General features: G+C 34.4%; 2 protein-coding genes and 1 long non-coding RNA gene across 5 annotated transcripts; 1 reads left to right on the top strand and 2 right to left on the bottom strand.

Annotated features, from left to right (window-relative positions):
- Positions 1-371: 371 nt before the first annotated feature.
- Positions 372-5,431, top strand: LOC111212485 (germinal center kinase 1-like). Of its 3 annotated transcripts, none has more exons than XM_048774880.1 (21): positions 372-531; positions 641-742; positions 1,008-1,064; positions 1,239-1,266; positions 1,350-1,472; positions 1,559-1,670; positions 1,775-1,812; positions 1,917-1,970; positions 2,325-2,393; positions 2,518-2,634; positions 2,773-2,841; positions 2,925-3,004; positions 3,189-3,317; positions 3,393-3,648; positions 3,727-3,819; positions 3,937-4,101; positions 4,192-4,304; positions 4,396-4,525; positions 4,648-4,775; positions 4,866-5,021; positions 5,111-5,431. In XM_048774880.1, exons 2-21 carry the CDS (start codon positions 648-650, stop codon positions 5,148-5,150), a joined length of 2,052 nt encoding a protein of 683 aa, XP_048630837.1. In that variant the 5' UTR covers positions 372-531; positions 641-647; the 3' UTR covers positions 5,151-5,431. The 3 variants fall into 3 exon arrangements, with proteins under 3 accessions (XP_048630837.1, XP_048630836.1, XP_048630835.1); XM_048774879.1 differs by having other exon boundaries at positions 4,393-4,525; XM_048774878.1 differs by having other exon boundaries at positions 3,189-3,648; positions 4,393-4,525.
- A 3,490-nt stretch (positions 5,432-8,921) lies between these two features.
- LOC125604575 (ethylene-responsive transcription factor 4-like) lies at positions 8,922-9,789 on the bottom strand. Its single transcript, XM_048774881.1, has one exon. The coding sequence runs from the start codon at positions 9,710-9,712 to the stop codon at positions 9,110-9,112; it is 603 nt and encodes a 200-aa protein (XP_048630838.1). The 5' UTR covers positions 9,713-9,789; the 3' UTR covers positions 8,922-9,109.
- Positions 9,790-15,180: 5,391 nt separating this feature from the next.
- LOC125604577 lies at positions 15,181-16,330 on the bottom strand. Its single transcript, XR_007336312.1, has 2 exons — positions 15,949-16,330; positions 15,181-15,841 (listed from the first exon to the last, which is right to left on the bottom strand). It is a non-coding gene; the product is annotated as an uncharacterized LOC125604577 (long non-coding RNA).
- Between the last annotated feature and the right edge of the window lie 1,496 nt (positions 16,331-17,826).

Raw genomic sequence — 17,826 nt, 5'->3', positions numbered from 1 at the left:
AGAAAATCCAACAGTTGTAATCTAAACTCCTTCGGTGAACCTTTAACCCACTGACTAAAGAAACCTCCCACAAAATATCAACCCGATCAGAATCCGTTTGACTTTCCAAACCTGCCTCGACAAACCCAGACGAAATATGTCTTCTTTTCTCCTTTTTGTTTTCTTTTGTGTAATGAACAAGTGCTACTCGTTTCCTCCTTTGTGACCAAGAAGATAAAAGATCATCTATCTTAAGGAGTATAATCTTTTTGTTTTCGTGCTTTCCTAAACTAAATATTGATTGCTCTGGATTGGGTTAGGCCTACCTTATGGCCCACTAATATTAGGTCCACTTTAACTTGGGTCGGATAGTAACTTGGGTCGGGTCGGGTCATTGAAGTTTATATTCATAGTAGTAGAAAGGGAAATCAAATCGAGGAAAGGAGGAGGAGCACTTGTTCTTCTCGATCTCTCCTTGGTGCTCGGGAGAGAGAAAAAGAGGAAGAAGATCTCTCTGTATATTATATTCGAGCGACTTCGTCTAACCATCAGGTAATCTGAATGCGATCCTCGATTTTCCAATTGAATGAATGTCTAGATCATCAATCAAACTTTAGTAATGATAGATCTCAAGTTTTGGAATTTAATCGTAAATCTGCAGTGAGAAAATGGATGGTGTTGCCGGTTTACAAGAGGCAGCTGGGGCCAGATTTAGCCACGTTGAGTTAATCGGGAGAGGATCCTTTGGTGATGTCTACAAAGCGTAAGATGATCTTATATCTTCTTGGTCTCAAAGGAGGCTTCTTTTTTCTTTTTTGTGAGGGGAAGGGGCTACTTAGGTTCATCTAACTCATTGACATTATGTAATTTGAGATCTTCCTGGCGAGAAATATATATATATTATATATTCCAACCTTTGTTTCTAGGAGAATCCGAGTGGCATTAATTTTCTCTCTTTCATATCAGTATTGACTAGAAACAGTGTGTCTGCCTTATTCTTATGTTGAGCTTTTGCATCTGCTTCTCAGGTTTGATTCGGAACTTAACAAAGAAGTTGCCATTAAAGTTATTGATCTGGAAGAATCGTAAGTATCTGCCTTCTCAATACGATTTTTCTCGCTAGTCTTCACTTATGCTTTTGGATATCATTCTTTTCGCTCTCTACTAAAATTGCGCTTCTCATTGATACTTGATTTCTTCTGTGACTGTGAGAGATAGCTATAGTTTACTAACTAGACCTTTTACTTCATATCTGGCAGAGAAGACGAGATTGAAGATATACAGAAGGTATTTTCTTGGATTAACTTAAATTTTTTGGTAATTATTAGCAATGCAAGCTCGTCATGTTCACGTTCTGTTATTAACCGCAGGAAATTTCAGTATTGTCACAATGCCGTTGCCCATACATTACCGAATACTATGGTTCTTACCTCCACCAGACCAAGTTATGGATCATCATGGAATATATGGCTGGTGGCTCAGTTGCTGACCTGGTTCGTTATTTCACACATCTCTGTGCACTTCTTACTCTATACTTGTTGGTGCAAATTATGATCCTCTTTGCGATTTACGAGTGTAGCTACAACCTGGGCATCCATTGGATGAAATTTCAATTGCTTGTATTACGCGGGATCTACTTCATGCTGTTGAATATCTCCACACTGAAGGAAAGATCCACAGAGATATCAAAGGTTTTGCTCTGCTGATATATTTGAAAATCTTTTGACTTTTCTTGATCCAACTGTGTTCTTGTCGCTTATTGCATAAAAATTGTTTTCTTTTTCCTATTTTGCAGCCGCTAATATTTTGTTGTCCGAGAATGGAGATGTTAAGGTATGCTCTACTTCTGAAACTCAATTCATTAAATTCGTAAGTTTCTTATATGTCCGAGTGGTTTAGTTGCACTTCTGATCGCCAACTTCTTTCACACAATTCAGGTTGCGGATTTTGGTGTATCTGCACAATTAACCCGGACAATTTCAAGGAGAAAGGTGCTTATCTTATTATGCTAATGAAACTCCTGGTTCAGTATCGTGTTTCTTTCTTCATCATCTATAGTGCTTATTGTTCGAGGAATTAGAGTTCTCTTTAAATAGGCTTTCCATTCACTTTTCTACCCTTATCGCTGTGGCTTTGTGCACTTTTAGTGGACTACGTCACATAATTTTGTGCACGTTTTCAAAGTCTTGTGATTCCAATGTTCGAACATGTTAATAATTTTATCTCATACGTGATCCCATGAAAGCTGAAGGATATAACTTTACTATGTGTAGCTCTCCCTGTGATAGTTAAGTGTTATTATACAACTATTTGTGCTGCATTTACTAATAATATAAAATTGACAGACATTTGTAGGAACACCGTTTTGGATGGCACCAGAAGTGATTCAAAATTCAGAAGGGTATAATGAGAAGGTATCTTGCATCTTCTTTACTTCTTATAGCTAACCCAATATTGTGTATATGTTCTGACTTTACATGTTTGTATCCTTTCTGATATTTTCTCTGTTCTGTTGTCGGATTGGTAAATCGTTTCCAGGCAGATATATGGTCTCTCGGAATAACAATGATTGAGATGGCAAAAGGAGAACCTCCCCTTGCTGACCTTCATCCTATGAGAGTGCTTTTTATCATTCCCCGGGAAAGCCCTCCTCAGGTTTCATAATTCTTATTTTATTTTTGGCACGACAGTAGCTTGTTAGATGGTTGGAATGCATCATTTTCTAGAGGAAACTTGATAATTCCATATGTCTTGATTGCGATATTTAACGTTTTTTTTAAATTTCCTCCACAGTTAGATGAGCATTTTTCTCGTCCTTTGAAGGAATTTGTTTCATTTTGCTTGAAAAAGGCTCCTGCTGAGGTATTTGTAGTGCATTCTCTGCTCTTTATTGCCAGACACGGCGTACCAAGATCTCTCATGCAACTCTTCCTTTATACTTTCAGAGACCAAGTGCCAAAGAACTTCTCAAACATAGATTTATAAAGAGTGCTAGGAAAAGCCCGAAACTTCTGGAGAGAATAAGGTGATGCTTGTTCTCGTCATCCGTGTTGATTTATTTCTCCGCTTATTTGGTTGTGTGACAATACATATGCGGTTTTGATATGTAGATGGTTTTCCACTTTGTTCCTTTTTACCTGTCTGCTTTATGCCAAAAGAAATTACAGGACAGGAAGAATTCTTATGCTGTCTTTTTTTTTTGTTTGAAGGGAGCGGCCAAAGTACCAAGTAAAAGAGGACGAAGATAGTCCAACATGTGATCCGAAATCTCCGGCTGAATCATCTGGGACTGTTAGAGTGGCTAGAGATGACAGAGGCCATGGAACTTCTGGAACTAGGTTGGATCAATGGTCTTTTCTTGGGATTTCTTCTGTATTTCTTGTTATCACCATGCTGAGAACTTGTAGTTACAGTTTTCAGGGAAGAACAATCAAAAATGCCGGGTGGGATTTTAGCATTGGGGGTTCCCAGAGTGCTGGAACTGTTAGAGCTTTGAAGCCTCCTCAATCCAGGGAAAGGCGCCAAGAAGTTACTTCTGATCAGAGTTTTCAAAAATCATCACGAGCCAGTGCTAGTCAGTTGTCTTCCACTTCTGGTGCTGCAGTCCCCGAAATCTCTGAAGGAGGTTTTCTTAAAAGAGATTCTTATCAGAATGACTGTCAAGAAGAGGTAAGATCCTTTGCCTCTTGTGTTTCACGTTACTTGGTAGATCATACACTGTCTCATCCTGGTCATTCTGAATTTTAGGATGATTCATCACTCAGTGGTTCTGGAACTGTTGTCATAAGATCTCCCAGAAGCTCTCAATCATCTTCAGTATTTCGTGATCTAAGCTCTGGGGTATTGGAAATTCTTTCTCCTTTTTTTCTTAAGATCAAGTCTGTATGCTCTACCTTGGTCCCTGTCTTGCTGTTCCAACAACTATTATGTCTAATGTCTAATTACAGCTTTGTGTAGTCTACCAGCAGGTATACATCTTTTGATGATGCTTCTACAAGTGGAACGGTTGTTGTCCGTGGGCAGAATGATGATTCTGGATCACCTCGAACACCAAAATCAAGATTAGGGCTTCAAGAAAGAAGTTCAAGTGCCTCTGAAGATAGCATAGCAAATCTTGCAGAGGTTGCTTAACCTTGATTAATACTTTTCTCTTTTGAGTTGTCTCCAGTGTTCTTACTCATTCATTCAATTCGTTGTACCTTCTTCTTACAGGCAAAGGTAGCACTTGAAGCAGGTTTCAGAAGGAGCAATGCTAGGGAAAGACTTGGTAATGGGAAGGTTAACAAAAGAAGGGAACAAGCAAAAGATAGTTCTGATCATTTGAGGTTAGTTTTTGTGTAAAGTATACACTAAGCTTTCAGCTGATCACAGGTTTTTTCATTTTATTTCTGACCTGAAATAATTACGTTGCAGAAGTTCCCGCGATGATTCTGATAAACAAAAACCACTCATAAGATCGCAACAAGTGAGTGATGATGAAGATGAGTCTGAATTGGCATCATTATCTGCATCATTGTCACTATTGCTCTTACCATCCCTGAAAGAGGTGAGTTCCTTATTTCTAATCGACGAACATTGGGCAATCTTCCTTCTCTCAATAAGTAAAGAGTTTGCTTCGATTTGGAGAAAAAAGTTTTCGTATTTTGAGAAAAGCTGCGAATGATGTAGGCTGTTGGGGGTGACACTTCAAAAGGATCAGTTGGACACAGAGTTTCGAGAGCCTTAGTGAAGATGGAACGAGAAAAGCCTGGTTCTTCTGAAGCATTTATCGCCAAACTGATTGAACAGTTGGGAAGGTGAGGGAAGCTGTAAAAAAAGAAACACACAATTGCATAGATTTTATTAGTCATCTTATTTGTCAATATACCTTGAAAATTGTCATGCAGTTCAAAGGAAGTGTCAGTGAAAGAAGTGCAAGACATGGCGATCCGTGTGTTCGGTAAGACAGTGAACAATGATGCAGAAAACAAAAGAAAGCAAGCAAGCAAAGAGTTTGCTTCCAATACCAACGTTAGCCCACTTGGAAGATTCTTATTCTCAAGGTTTGGCTGAGGATGAGAGTCATTACATTCTTCCTCAAAAATCGAAATCAGATTGATGACTTTTCTTTTTTTGTTCTTCGTGTTTGCAGATGGCTAGGCCAAACATCACGTGATCTTAACCCAAGTTGAGACATGGAGAGAACATAAGACTGGTGTTTGTGTTTGTGTGTCTTGACATTGGTTGATGCATTGAATTTTGGTACTTATGTGTATAATTTATTTGTTCAGCAGAAGATGGGTGTATTTATGAATTTTAAGTAAAATTTCCCCTTTCTTTTTTTCTTTTTATTGGGATCTTTTTAATCTTTATTTTTTATTATTCCTTCCTGTTTTTTTCGAGAGGAAGCATATTCTTAGTTGTATAATTAAGGGCTTGCCTTTATCTGTGCAATGCAATCACTCTTTTACCATTCATTCATCTATAACTCATTATTCGTCAACTAATTGATATCACTCTTCTTCCTCATATCCTTATAGGTTTGTGTGTTTCTTTTACTGCAAAACAAGAGATAATTGTTGGTGGTTTGGTTACCTTGAGAGGTGTGAGTGAAGGTATCATGTCCATGTCTCACTTACGTTATGCTCCCAAATAGTGCTGGGAATATGAATCATTATCCGCGGGCTCCGTCCCATTTGAGCGGGTGCGAGATGAGTGATTTGAAAATTTTGGTTCGCGGATGCGGGTGCGGGTTGAGTGACTTTTATGCGGGGCGGGTGCGGGTCAGCCAAAATTGAGTGCGGGTATCCGCCAACCCGCAAAAACTAAAAAAAAAGATTTTTTTTAAAATATTATTTTTAAATGGAAATTTTTTTAAAAATAATTTAATTTTAATTATAAATAGATTAGTATTTATTATTTTTAATAAAAATTATTTAAAATATTAAATTTTATTGTTATTTTTAATAAAAATATTTAAATATTAAATTTTCTTGTTATTTTTAATAAAAAATATTTAAATTAATAATTTTTAATATTATTAATATTATCCGCGGGTCTAGCGGATCACCCGCTGGTTTAAGCGGGGCAGGTGCGGATTTCATATTTTCTTCTTGCGGGTTAAGCGGGTCAAATTTTTTGAGTAAAAAAATCAGTTTACCCGCGGGTTGGCGGGTCAGCGGAGCGGGTTTGACCCGCAACCCAGCTCTCCCAAATCACATAACGTTTCTTGTATTGAACTCCCACCGAGAATGATGTATATATTCTGGCAACAATAGTTTTGTGATGTTGGCCGGCACTATTCCTACCATTTTGGGATCCTTAGGCTCATGAAATCCCATCACATACCTTGGTTAACATGATACGTTTTTGTTTGTTGTTTTTTTTTCTTTTTGGTATCAATTCGGGAACAACTGTGTAAATAATTTTGATACGGGAATGCTTGATCATATTGTCAAATGTTCGGAGCTAACACCAAAAGTGTTATCTCTTGTTACCAAAAAAGAAATACGTAGATAAGTAAGTGAGTTCCTTTCGACCAGAGAAATGGTCAAAGTCTCAAAAACGAAATGACCTCCTTAAACATCTCATGATAATATTATTATTTATTTAAAATTTTAAATGACAAAACAAGAATGAAATAATGGTAGAATGACATCATTCAAATGAATCTCTCGAACTTTGGCACGAGTTTCAATCGTCTCTCTCTCTCTTTTAGAACCATCTGTTGCGGGTGTTCATAGTGAGAGTTTTCTTAATGTTACTTTATTAAAACCATATAGTCACAGTCACAGAGTTCAAAAACGGCGTTTTGTATCCGCCGTTATCGTCCACGTGACTGGAGGCCGCACCAAAACAAACACCAGAGTTTGTATGTGTGACCCAGTTAAACTGAAGTTAATTCTCAACCGACGTGTCTGGAGTGATTGGAAATATTTTACACTTCCTTCACGCAAACCCATTTATTTTTGGATTGTAGCCTAAATCTGTAACGTAAATGGCTTTGAATGCACATTTGAAATAAACAAAATATTTATTTCTGTTAAAGAGTGTAAAATTTGTTTTGCTAAAAAAATAAATATCATTTCAAGAATGAATAAAAAGTTTTACAAAGATGTTTGTGACAGCTTGTAAAACTTTTTTTTGTTTTAACACCCGGCCAGCTTGTAAAAAACCAAGTAATTGGTTCCACGATAAAGAAGATTAAAAAAAAACATGAAACAAACGATAACCAGTAACTAATTTAAACTTCTTTTTTTTTAACTACTTTAAACTTCAGCTTGTAAGTATCCATTTATAGAATTAGCGATAAGAAATGAAACTGACACACAATTTCAATAAACAACGATCGACAACAACGCTAAAGTGGGAAGGAGAACCGACGGACACTATATATACAAGATGCATTTTGCCTGGTCGACGGTCGTGCCAGCACCCGAGTGACGTGACATGAATATAATTAGTGCTAAATTTAAAATATTCAACTTTTAAAGACCTCGACATAACTTCGTATATACGAATTCTGTGTTTCATGTCCACTTACTAGCTTTTAAAAAAGAAAGTCCACTTACACTTCATACGTTCCTGATTCTCAGCCGCATGCATTCCTACTTTCTGAAAGGGAGCTGTATATATGAATCGCATTTTGTTTTTTTTTTCACATATTTGTGTTAGCAAACATGATTTATGCTTTGTAATTCTATAACTACTAAAAGTACAACAATAGTTGATTTCAATATAGAAGTGCTTATATTAAACGTCTTAATTTTTCTGCCTCTCTGAATCAGTGTCAACAATAATGATCAAAGGTAGTATATATAAATGGCATTAGTGGAGCATTAACACTCCATAACAGAAATTGGTTGAAAACCTCTTGTGATCTTCTACTATTTTTGGTTTGCTGACAATGCGAGTGGTTTATCACTATAACGGGTTCTCCTTAGTCGTTTAAGTATCTGGTTCATGTAACTTAATTCTTGTTCTAAGGCTATTATCCTCCTTTTTTGCTATTATTCTATTGATACATCCGTCTTTTTGTTATTGAAAATGTTTTAATAAAATATTATATCAACGATTTTGAAAGTGAAAAAAATGTAAATTTTAAACTAAAAGAAAACTAAACTTACAAATTTTAAACTAAAATGAATACAACTGAACACCCTAAATAGTAAAAAGAAAACGTGACTGGCTTTGTGTTTACGCAACGTCACTCTCATACCATTAATAGTAAAATATTAGTAATATGTCACAGAGAAAAATGAACTGATAGTGATAAGAATGCAAATGTTTTTCTACTGGTTTTTGTAGCTTCATTCTTTTTTAATTCCAAAAAGCCAAAAATAAAGAGAACGTTACTGTGTTCAAAAAAAAAAGTAGAGAACGTTACTATGTTCATCCACGTGGAGATGGTGATGATGAAGACGCTGGCCGTTGGATCAAAGCGATAGTGCTTAACTGCTTATACGTTTTTGATACCAAATTTGGGGACAAGAATCCAATCAGATCGCACCTTCCTTGTCTCTCATTTTGAAACCGCCTCATCATCTTAACCTCCTTAAACGCGATCGTTTCAATATTCCAAACTTGTTAAATAGTCGGATTAGTCTTTTAAGTTAATTTAATTTCTGCAAACTCAGAAAGTCAAAAGGTCGACCAAACTATGAACAGTAGGGCCCATGAAAATGACATAGGCGTAAAGAAGTGTTCCTCACCGCAGCCAAAGAGTGGGGTCCTCCCACGACCGGTGCGTGTGTGCAGTGCAGAACACTTAATTGGTCCATTGTTTTCAAGGACGACGATAACTATTTTATTTATTTTCATTTTATAGAATAATACAACTATAATTATCACTATTAAGAAGTATTTGTAACACGACCGCACGACCAAAACTACTATAATAATTATATTCTTTTTTTCTTTTTCTTATCCTTGCAGAAAGAAAAAGATTATAACAAAAGCTTATACCTTCTGTTACACGTTCATATTATATACATCGATCTTCCCATGTCAACTTATTAAACCATCACGATATTCTTATAAAACGGGTAATATATAATTTTTAGACAGAAACAAAAATAAAGATACTATCATAGGAGAACGCACTTTCTCTTAATTTAGAAGACCCGACGCATGCACTGTCTGGAGAAGCGACCTATTCCGCCGGAGGAGGGAAGTTAAGGTCCAGGTTGAGCAGCTGAGGTTTCTCCTCAGTTTCATCCTCGAACTCAAGGACAGACGACGAGTCAGACTCGCTCTCGGCCCCACACGTAGCACACGCCGTCATGTTACAGCAGTAAACAGGACGTGCAACAGGAGGACGTGCAGCAAGAGGACGTGCAGCAAGAGGACGTGCAACAGGAACCTGAGGATAACATGCGCCGCCGCCGCTACTGCCACCTAAGCTGAGCCTGAGATGCAGAGGTGCAAGTCTCGCCGCCAGGGGAGAGACCGAGTGGACGGTTCTGCTTTTTCTAGGACCACGAGTGTAACCGCTGCCTTTAAATTGAAGCTCAAGGAGTGTCGGGAAATTCGTCTTAGCGTTCGCTCCGCGAAGCTCACGTGCTGCAGCGTCGTAGGCACGCGCCGCCTGTTGAGCAGTGTCAAAGGTACCGAGCCAGACCCGGATTCTCTTAAACGGATCTCGGATCTCAGCTGCATATTTTCCCCATGGACGCTTCCTCACACCTCTGTAATGAATCTCTTCCGCATTGTTCTCGACAGGGTTTGGGTTTGGTTTCGAACCACTCTTTGTCATGGTAATCAAGAACAACGGTGAAAGACTCTTGTGGTGATGAGTAGAGAAGCTGTCTTTTTATAGTGTGAGGAGATTAATGCCTACACTCCATTTAGGGACCTTTCAAAACCATTTAGATGGGTTATTACAATGAACCGGTTTTTTTGGGTTTGTCGTTTGTATTATCCACTTACATATATCAACGTGTTTACGCCTTTTTCTTGCAAAGATTCTTTTTTATTTTTTTAACTAAAGATTCTTATTTTCTACCTCGTGGTTTTCTAAAAAGAAATTAAACATGGACTACACAAATCACAGTACGTTCAACGAGATATGATATGAGTACAGTTGATATTTTACTCATTTTAACTGAAGTTACTGGTTTTGGAATGCAAATTGGTATGATTTGGGGTGTCCACATTCCAACTTATTGTGTAAAATGTGAATATTAAAGCTACAATATCACATTACCACATGAAGGTTATTATCTCAAATAAAATTGGTAAACACAACGACCAAATATATCTTTCAAAAAAAAAATATACAATGACCAAAATATATTTATATTAAACAAAATTATAGGGCATGATGAAAAATATTTATTTATCGAACAAAATTGTCGGATATAACTAAAAAGGAAAACATCTATAAACGACAAACTCGATTATATTTGAAAATTGTCGGATATTCATTAAGCCGGATAATTTATCGATAAACGACAAACTCGATTATATTTGAAAATTATAGACTATAGCGACAAAAACTTTCTATTCCGAATAAATTTGTCGGATACGACTATATAAAAGTAATTTTATCACACCGGATAAATTAGCGGCTATAACGGCAAAAGTTATTATATTAAACAAATTATTAGATAGGATAAAAAAATTATACCAATAAAATTAATGGTTAGAACAGTAACAAAAATATTTATCAAATAATTTGGTCGGATACATCGACAAAATATCATACCAAATACATTCGTAGGATTTGAGGACAGTAAAAACTATAGTATTGAATAAAATTATTGGATTTGATAGTTAGATCAACTGATATATATCTATATATGTTATTCTTATGCGACTATTTATATTAAATCTTAGTCGCAATGAAATCATAGCTGAATAAGTATCCAATAAATATATCGGTAAAATACATTTTATAAAAAATGATTTTGATTTGTTTTATTTAGTTAGCTTTCATGTGTATTTTGTAGTTGAAGAAATCATTTATCATCACTAAAATGGCTTTGTTATAAAGTTTTCCTTGTTGCATGTAAAGTTTTTTAATGGTAAAATATTATATATATATATATATATATATATTAAGAAATAATTTCTTTATAAGTAACAAAAAATAGACTAAATATCATTAAAGTAAATGTTAGATGTGTTTCATTACTAGTCGTTTTTGTTATAATTAAGTGTCGATTTATGATTTTTCACATGAATAAAGAGAACATGTAAACATTTCTTATATTTTTACTAATGATTGCATAATAATTTCTTATATTTTTACTAATTAATACATAATATTTTCTTACTAGCTCCCTCTGTTTCATATTAAGTGTCGTTTTAGACTTGTGCATACGAATTAAGAAAATAATTAATTTTGCATGTTTTCTATATAAAAACACAATTACCTATATACCTAACCATATTTCAACCAATAGAAAAACAAATAACATAATAAAATTAATAAATTTTCTATTGAAAACCGAAAATGACACTTATTTTGTAACAAAATTTTTTTTCTAGAACAATTAATATGAAACGGAGGGAGTATATTTTTACTGATTAAATACCTAACATTTTCTCTAGTTTATAAGCTGAGATACTTGGATAAAACTGAATATTTTTTAAATATATACTAAAATTGAAGTAAGCAATCTTTAGAACGTTGTTAATTTGTAAAATGGATAAAATATAATTTAATAAATACATCTTCAAACATACTATGTGTTGCAGTTACAATTTTTTTTTTGCATCAACCAATAAGTGGTTGTTTTCTAGGTTTTTTTTTGCAAATTAATCTTAGTCAGTCGAATGTGTAATTGTGAACTTCAACGATCATAAGCATCTAATTACATGATAAAGACATGTTTACTGAAATTGAACAGGTAAAACTGTCCCTTTTTTGGACAATGCATACATATTCAGGAAATACATATGCAATCCAGGTTATTAAAGATACGCAGATTCTGGCATTACAAAACGACGCAGGGGCTCATCAAAAGTTGAGAAAACTTGGCTACTTGGCACAATCACGAGGACGCGCGGCCCAGGAACCGCGTTTCAGTGAAGCTCGCGTGAGGCTCACGTCTTAAGGGTCCCACTACCGTCACTCGAGAGCCGTTTCAAGGAATCGCTTGAATGGGCGTTGAGCGCTTGACAGATCCCACGGTGACGTAAGCAAAAGCAGCCGCCCTTCCCTTAATAACTCAAACACTGGGTCCCACTTCTTTCTATTGATCACGTGGTAAATGGGGACGTGACTTACGATTAAAACGAGTCCACGTCGATTAACCACAGTTCTAACGCGGTGGGTCTACCGTTAGTATTTTAAGCTTTCCTCTCATTTTCTGTGATATGACGTCATTAAATTTGACGGCGGGATGAGACAGCGACCGTGAGGTGCTGATTTGGTTAATAAGTTGTTTAATTATTGTGGACGTGTTCTTCCCCGTAACCACTCGGTCAACAGTCGACACTTAACACCTACTTATGCCTTGACGCTTTGATTAATGGATTGGGTTATCTTGTGCCCACAGATTTAAAAAAACTAAGCATCATCATCACTATTCACTAGACTATTGTAATATTTAATTACCAGTGGTTTGTCCGCGCTTCGCGCGGGGTTATTTATTTTTAGAAAATATAATATCCCATATTTATTTTTACATCAGCAATGATAAATTTACTACTAAACATTTAGTCTAATATCATCTATTTTAGTTATTCCAACCATGTAGTGATGTGTTTATTTGGCTAATATAAACCAATCTAGTATGTTAGACCAATGACATATTAAAATAAAAAAAATCAGCAGAATCAGTAAATTTAAAAAAGTAAATTAGTAACGGATCATCTAAAAATGAAAGCACGAATATGAAAACATGACTAAAAATGAAACCACGAATACAAAAACTACGAAAACATGACTAAAATTTTGGAATGGAAAGCACAGATCAACTATATATATCTCATATTTTCACTATGATATTTACGGAAGGGAAAGCATGCTTCCCATATTTTTCACGGCTGAGTAAATATTTTGATGTTGCTAATTTACATTTTTAGGAGTAAGTAAATAATGTAAATTAGCGCGGGGTTATTTATTTTTAGAAAATATAATAACCCATATTTATTTTTACATCAGCAATGATAAATTTACTACTAAACATTTAGTTTAATATCATCTATTTTAGTTATTCCAACCATGTAGTGATGTGTTTATTTGGCTAATATAAACCAATCTAGTATGTTAGACCAATGACATATTAAAATAAAAAAATCAGCAGAATCAGTAAATTTAAAAAAGTAAATTAGTAACGGATCATCTAAAAATGAAAGCACGAATATGAAAACATGACTAAAAATGAAACCACGAATACAAAAACTACGAAAACATGACTAAAATTTTGGAATGGAAAGCACAGATCAACTATATATATCTCATATTTTCACTATGATATTTACGGAAGGGAAAGCACGCTTCCCATATTTTTCACGGCTGAGTAAATATTTTGATGTTGCTAATTTACATTTTTAGGAGTAAGTAAATAATGTAAATTAGCGCGGGGTTATTTATTTCTAGAAAATATAATAACCCATATTTATTTTTACATCAGCAATGATAAATTTACTACTAAACATTTAGTCTAATATCATCTATTTTAGTTATTCCAACCATGTAGTGATGTGTTTATTTGGCTAATATAAACCAATCTAGTATGTTAGACCAATGACATATTAAAATAAAAAAAATCAGCAGAATCAGTAAATTTAAAAAAGTAAATTAGTAACGGATCATCTAAAAATGAAATCACGAATATGAAAACATGACTAAAAATGAAACCACGAATACAAAAACTACGAAAACATGACTAAAATTTTGGAATGGAAAGCACAGATCAACTATATATATCTCATATTTTCACTATGATATTTACGGAAGGGAAAGCACGCTTCCCATATTTTTCACGGCTGAGTAAATATTTTGATGTTGCTAATTTACATTTTTAGGAGTAAGTAAATAATGTAAATTATTTTTATTTAATATTTTATCTAGTTTCGATGTATATTTATTTGATTACAAAAACTACAAAAACATGACTAAAATTTTGGAATGGAAAGCACGGATCAACTATATATATCTCATATTTTTACTATGATATTTACGGAAGGGAAAGCACGCTTCCCATATTTTTCACGGCTGAGTAAATATTTTGATGTTGCTAATTTACATTTTTAGAAGTATGTAAATAATGTAAATTATTTTTATTTAATATTTTATCTATTTTTGATGTATATTTATTTGATTAAGTTTGTTTTTACTCCATTAAAATGTTTTGGTCTGAAATATATTTTTGTTATATCATCTAACTACCACTTGATGAGTCTTTCTTCTTAAACCTTTCAGATCTTTCTTGACATTAAATTGTATAAAAGTTATATAACTGTTTGAAGGTATATATTGTATTTCACAATTTAATTTATTTATATTTGTAACCATTTATGTGACGGAAATGATTATCACAAATATACAATATAGTTTTTATAGGCATAAATAAATGTTTTTAGTCAACAAATTAGATTTTATTTCAGTCTTTTGCAATATTTTGAAAAATGGAACGCACATTGACTCGGTATTAATTGGATCACTGGTCGAATCGATCCAGCCGGTTCAACCGGTCTTTAAATTTTAATCTAATTTTATGTTAAGAAATTATACGTATAACTATAAAATTATTTTTATAAAATTTGATATCATTGTTAGAATTTAAAAAAAATATGAAAATAAAATGAAAATTTTAGAAATAATATCAAATATAATAAAAACTAATTCATGTAGATAGATATTTAAAAATAATAATATCATTTTTATGAAATCTTTTTAAAATTTGCAGTTTTTTCTATTTTTAACTTGAATTAAAAAAATCAGACTCATCCACCGCAACTTTCATTCCTCAATTTACAGAAATTTTCGAAAGATTGCATCTCTTGAACATAACTTATTTAAAAAACTAATGTCGGACATCTTCCTAGCTACTATTTTTGGCAAACCAAAATCTCTTAAACACAACTTATTTTAAAACTAATTTCAGACTCTCCCCTTCTACTTCTTTTTGCAAACCAAAATCATCTTAGACACAACTTATTATTAAAACTAATGTCAGGCTCGTCCCTGCTACTAAATTTTGCAATCCAAAATCATCTTACGCATAACTTATTTTTAAAAACTAATATCAGACTCTTCCCTGCTACTAATTTTTGCAAACCAAAATCATATTAAACACAGTCTTTCATTCCTCTTTTGTAAAAAAAAAAACAAACCAAAAAAAACTGCAGCTCTAATAAACTCAGCATGTTCTAGTGACTATCGACCTCTCCCGTGACACTTTGCACTTCAGAAATAGCCCTTGCTGTCACACTCTCCGTTTCATGCTCCTTCTCGTTCTCATGCTCAATTTATCATCACACTCTAAGCCCAAACCCAAACAAATATCAACTAAACATTTGCTTAAGAATATAGTGCGCATGATACGTTCACTATCTACTTATAAAAACATCACATTTCAAGACCTGTAAAGTTTTTTTTATCTCTATTAAAATCCCAAAGCTTTCACATTCTTCCATGTTTATCACCACTTGCTCACTCTCTTCTCCTTCTTCATCTCACTTCTCTCTCTCTCTCTCTCTCTCTGTTTCACCTTAACAAACTCACAACACTACAATCTAACTTTTAATATCAGAAATGAGAGAGCTTGAGCACTTGAAGACGATCATGAACCATCCATGGCCTCTCATTGGAGCTCCGGTGAATCACCGGCGAGAAGAACCATGTAAATCTCGATTTGATGACTCGGTTAATGATGATTCCTTTGTGTTGTAGCTACAGCCATTCTTATCTCAATGTTCCTTGTCATTGCTGTCTTCGAGAAAACCATTCGAAGAATAAACAACAAATTTTACACATTCAGGGTTGTGAAAAACGCACTTTCCAATCATAAGAAAAGATAAACTGGTCGGGTTTACCTACTAATCGAGAAGAAGCATGTCCACACTCATGAGCTCTCCACCTTTTCTGACATTCCGAGCTTTCCAGAACCTGGGGAGATAGGATCTCTATCGTGTTTGAGGAACGACCTGCTTTCAGGTTGGCGAGAAAAACGTACGAAGACGAAATATTTCAAGCTGATGCGTAAGAAGTATTGGCTTTCAGGTATCTGAGCAGAGTAGGTATTCATCGATTCCAGAAGACCTATTTATAGATCAAAACTGTATCTGTTACATACGCAGCTGGTGAGCTTGAATAAATGAGGCTGAGTGGGAGAGAAGGTGGAGTGAAGTTTAATGATTGAATTAAAGCATGAGTTTAAGAAGGGAGAGCGTTACAGCAAATCTGATCGGAGACGATGGCGAATGAAAGGATTACGGCGTCAAAGAGGAAGAGCTTGAGCGTATACTAAGCCCTAAAACGAAATCGGGCCGCAATGATAAAAGTTATAAGGGCCCAAAAAATAATATAAGTCCATTGCTCAATGTTAACTGTTTGCACTCTACGAACAGATTCAGAATCAAAATAAAAAGTTTTCTCATTGCCTGCCACGTGTCACGAAAAGGAACAGAGTTTGCTGACGTGGATGCAGGAGGAGCCTTTCTGCTCTACTTTATTAATATAGATAGATTTAGTCTGTAACGTCGAATTCAAAAAGCTCCTTTTCTTTTTGCATGCACCGGATATTCAATTAACTAAAAGAATGATAAAATTTCCAACAATTTTACACTGGAGATAATATCATATAACGCTAGTATTAACTAGACGAGGCCAAGTGGTAGCTCTTTAGCACGAGTACTCTATATTTTCTTTGTGCGTTATTAATTGATACTAAGCTATTTTGTTTTTTTGTTTTTTTTTTGTTTGTTGCACCAAAAAAAATGTTATTTTGTTTGCAGTTTGTGATGACCACAATGAGATGGTGTCACATTCGTCAAATTGTGTTCGACAAGTACATAGTATGTAGTACACATAGCCGGCCTTAAAAATTCACATTTTTTTAAAACACATGAAAAATATACTACTTACTAAATATTAATTTTTGGCCTAATATTTATGGCCTACTAAATACTAATTTATTTAAAACTCATGAAAAACATAAATGTCATGGGTTGGATTCGAAACCAGCGCCCCTTGTCCAGACACTGATCAAGATGCATCCAAGACGAATATCTATGTGATCTATGAGCCAACACCAGCATAAACAAAGAGATCACGAAACAATCATGCACAATATCCATTTCCAGTCGATTACATCATTACCAAAGAATTTTGATTTCAGCTCCGCACCAGTAGTATCTAGTTACAAGCCACCTTGGCCTTTTAAGAGCCCACACAAGTGGAGAATCAAACCGTACGAGCCCAATCCTTCAAACTTGGTCCAACGGGTACATTTGAATCCAAATAAGAATATTAGTCTATTTGACTGTTCTGTGGATAAAGTTGTAGCACGACGAGATTTTATGATAGAAGTTTTTACATGAGTAAACAACGAACTGAAGACTTTCCTCAAATGGCATAAACGGTATCCATTGGAATAGTGAATATTCGAGTCTAAAACCTTTGATTCAATCCCAAAGATTCCAGATATATTATCAAAAGATAAATATTCTGATGGTCAAATGGTGTCTATTATTAAGTCCAAAACATCATATGTGATACGTGTACTAAATACTCTTTCCGTTCCTAAAAGATTCATGTTTTAGAATTTTCATATTTTTTAATATAACATATTACTAAAATTTAGCTATAAATACATACTAATTTTTTGTAATTTTATATTTCTTATATTTTTAAACCAATAAAATTTTAAAAAATGTAATTAATGTTCTTGAACTTCATAATTTTTCATTATT

This window comes from Brassica napus, unplaced genomic scaffold, assembly GCF_020379485.1.
Source record: "Brassica napus cultivar Da-Ae unplaced genomic scaffold, Da-Ae ScsIHWf_570;HRSCAF=852, whole genome shotgun sequence".
NCBI lineage: Eukaryota > Viridiplantae > Streptophyta > Magnoliopsida > Brassicales > Brassicaceae > Brassica > Brassica napus.
The sequence above is the reverse complement of the archived record's forward strand: the minus strand, read 5'-3'. Positions and strand labels throughout refer to the sequence as shown.

What these genes read in the sequence shown, in the direction of transcription:
- LOC111212485 (XM_048774878.1), top strand. Translation starts at nt 648, where the DNA reads ATGGATGGTGTTGCCGGTTTACAAGAGGCAGCTGGGGCCAGATTTAGC. An exon ending in TGAAAAAGGCTCCTGCTGAG is followed by an intron (nt 2,842 to 2,924) that starts GTATTTGTAGTG and finishes TTATACTTTCAG; the next exon opens with AGACCAAGTGCCAAAGAACT. An exon ending in GGAAGATTCTTATTCTCAAG is followed by an intron (nt 5,022 to 5,110) that starts GTTTGGCTGAGG and finishes TCGTGTTTGCAG; the next exon opens with ATGGCTAGGCCAAACATCAC.
- LOC125604575 (XM_048774881.1), bottom strand. Translation starts at nt 9,712, where the DNA reads ATGACAAAGAGTGGTTCGAAACCAAACCCAAACCCTGTCGAGAACAAT.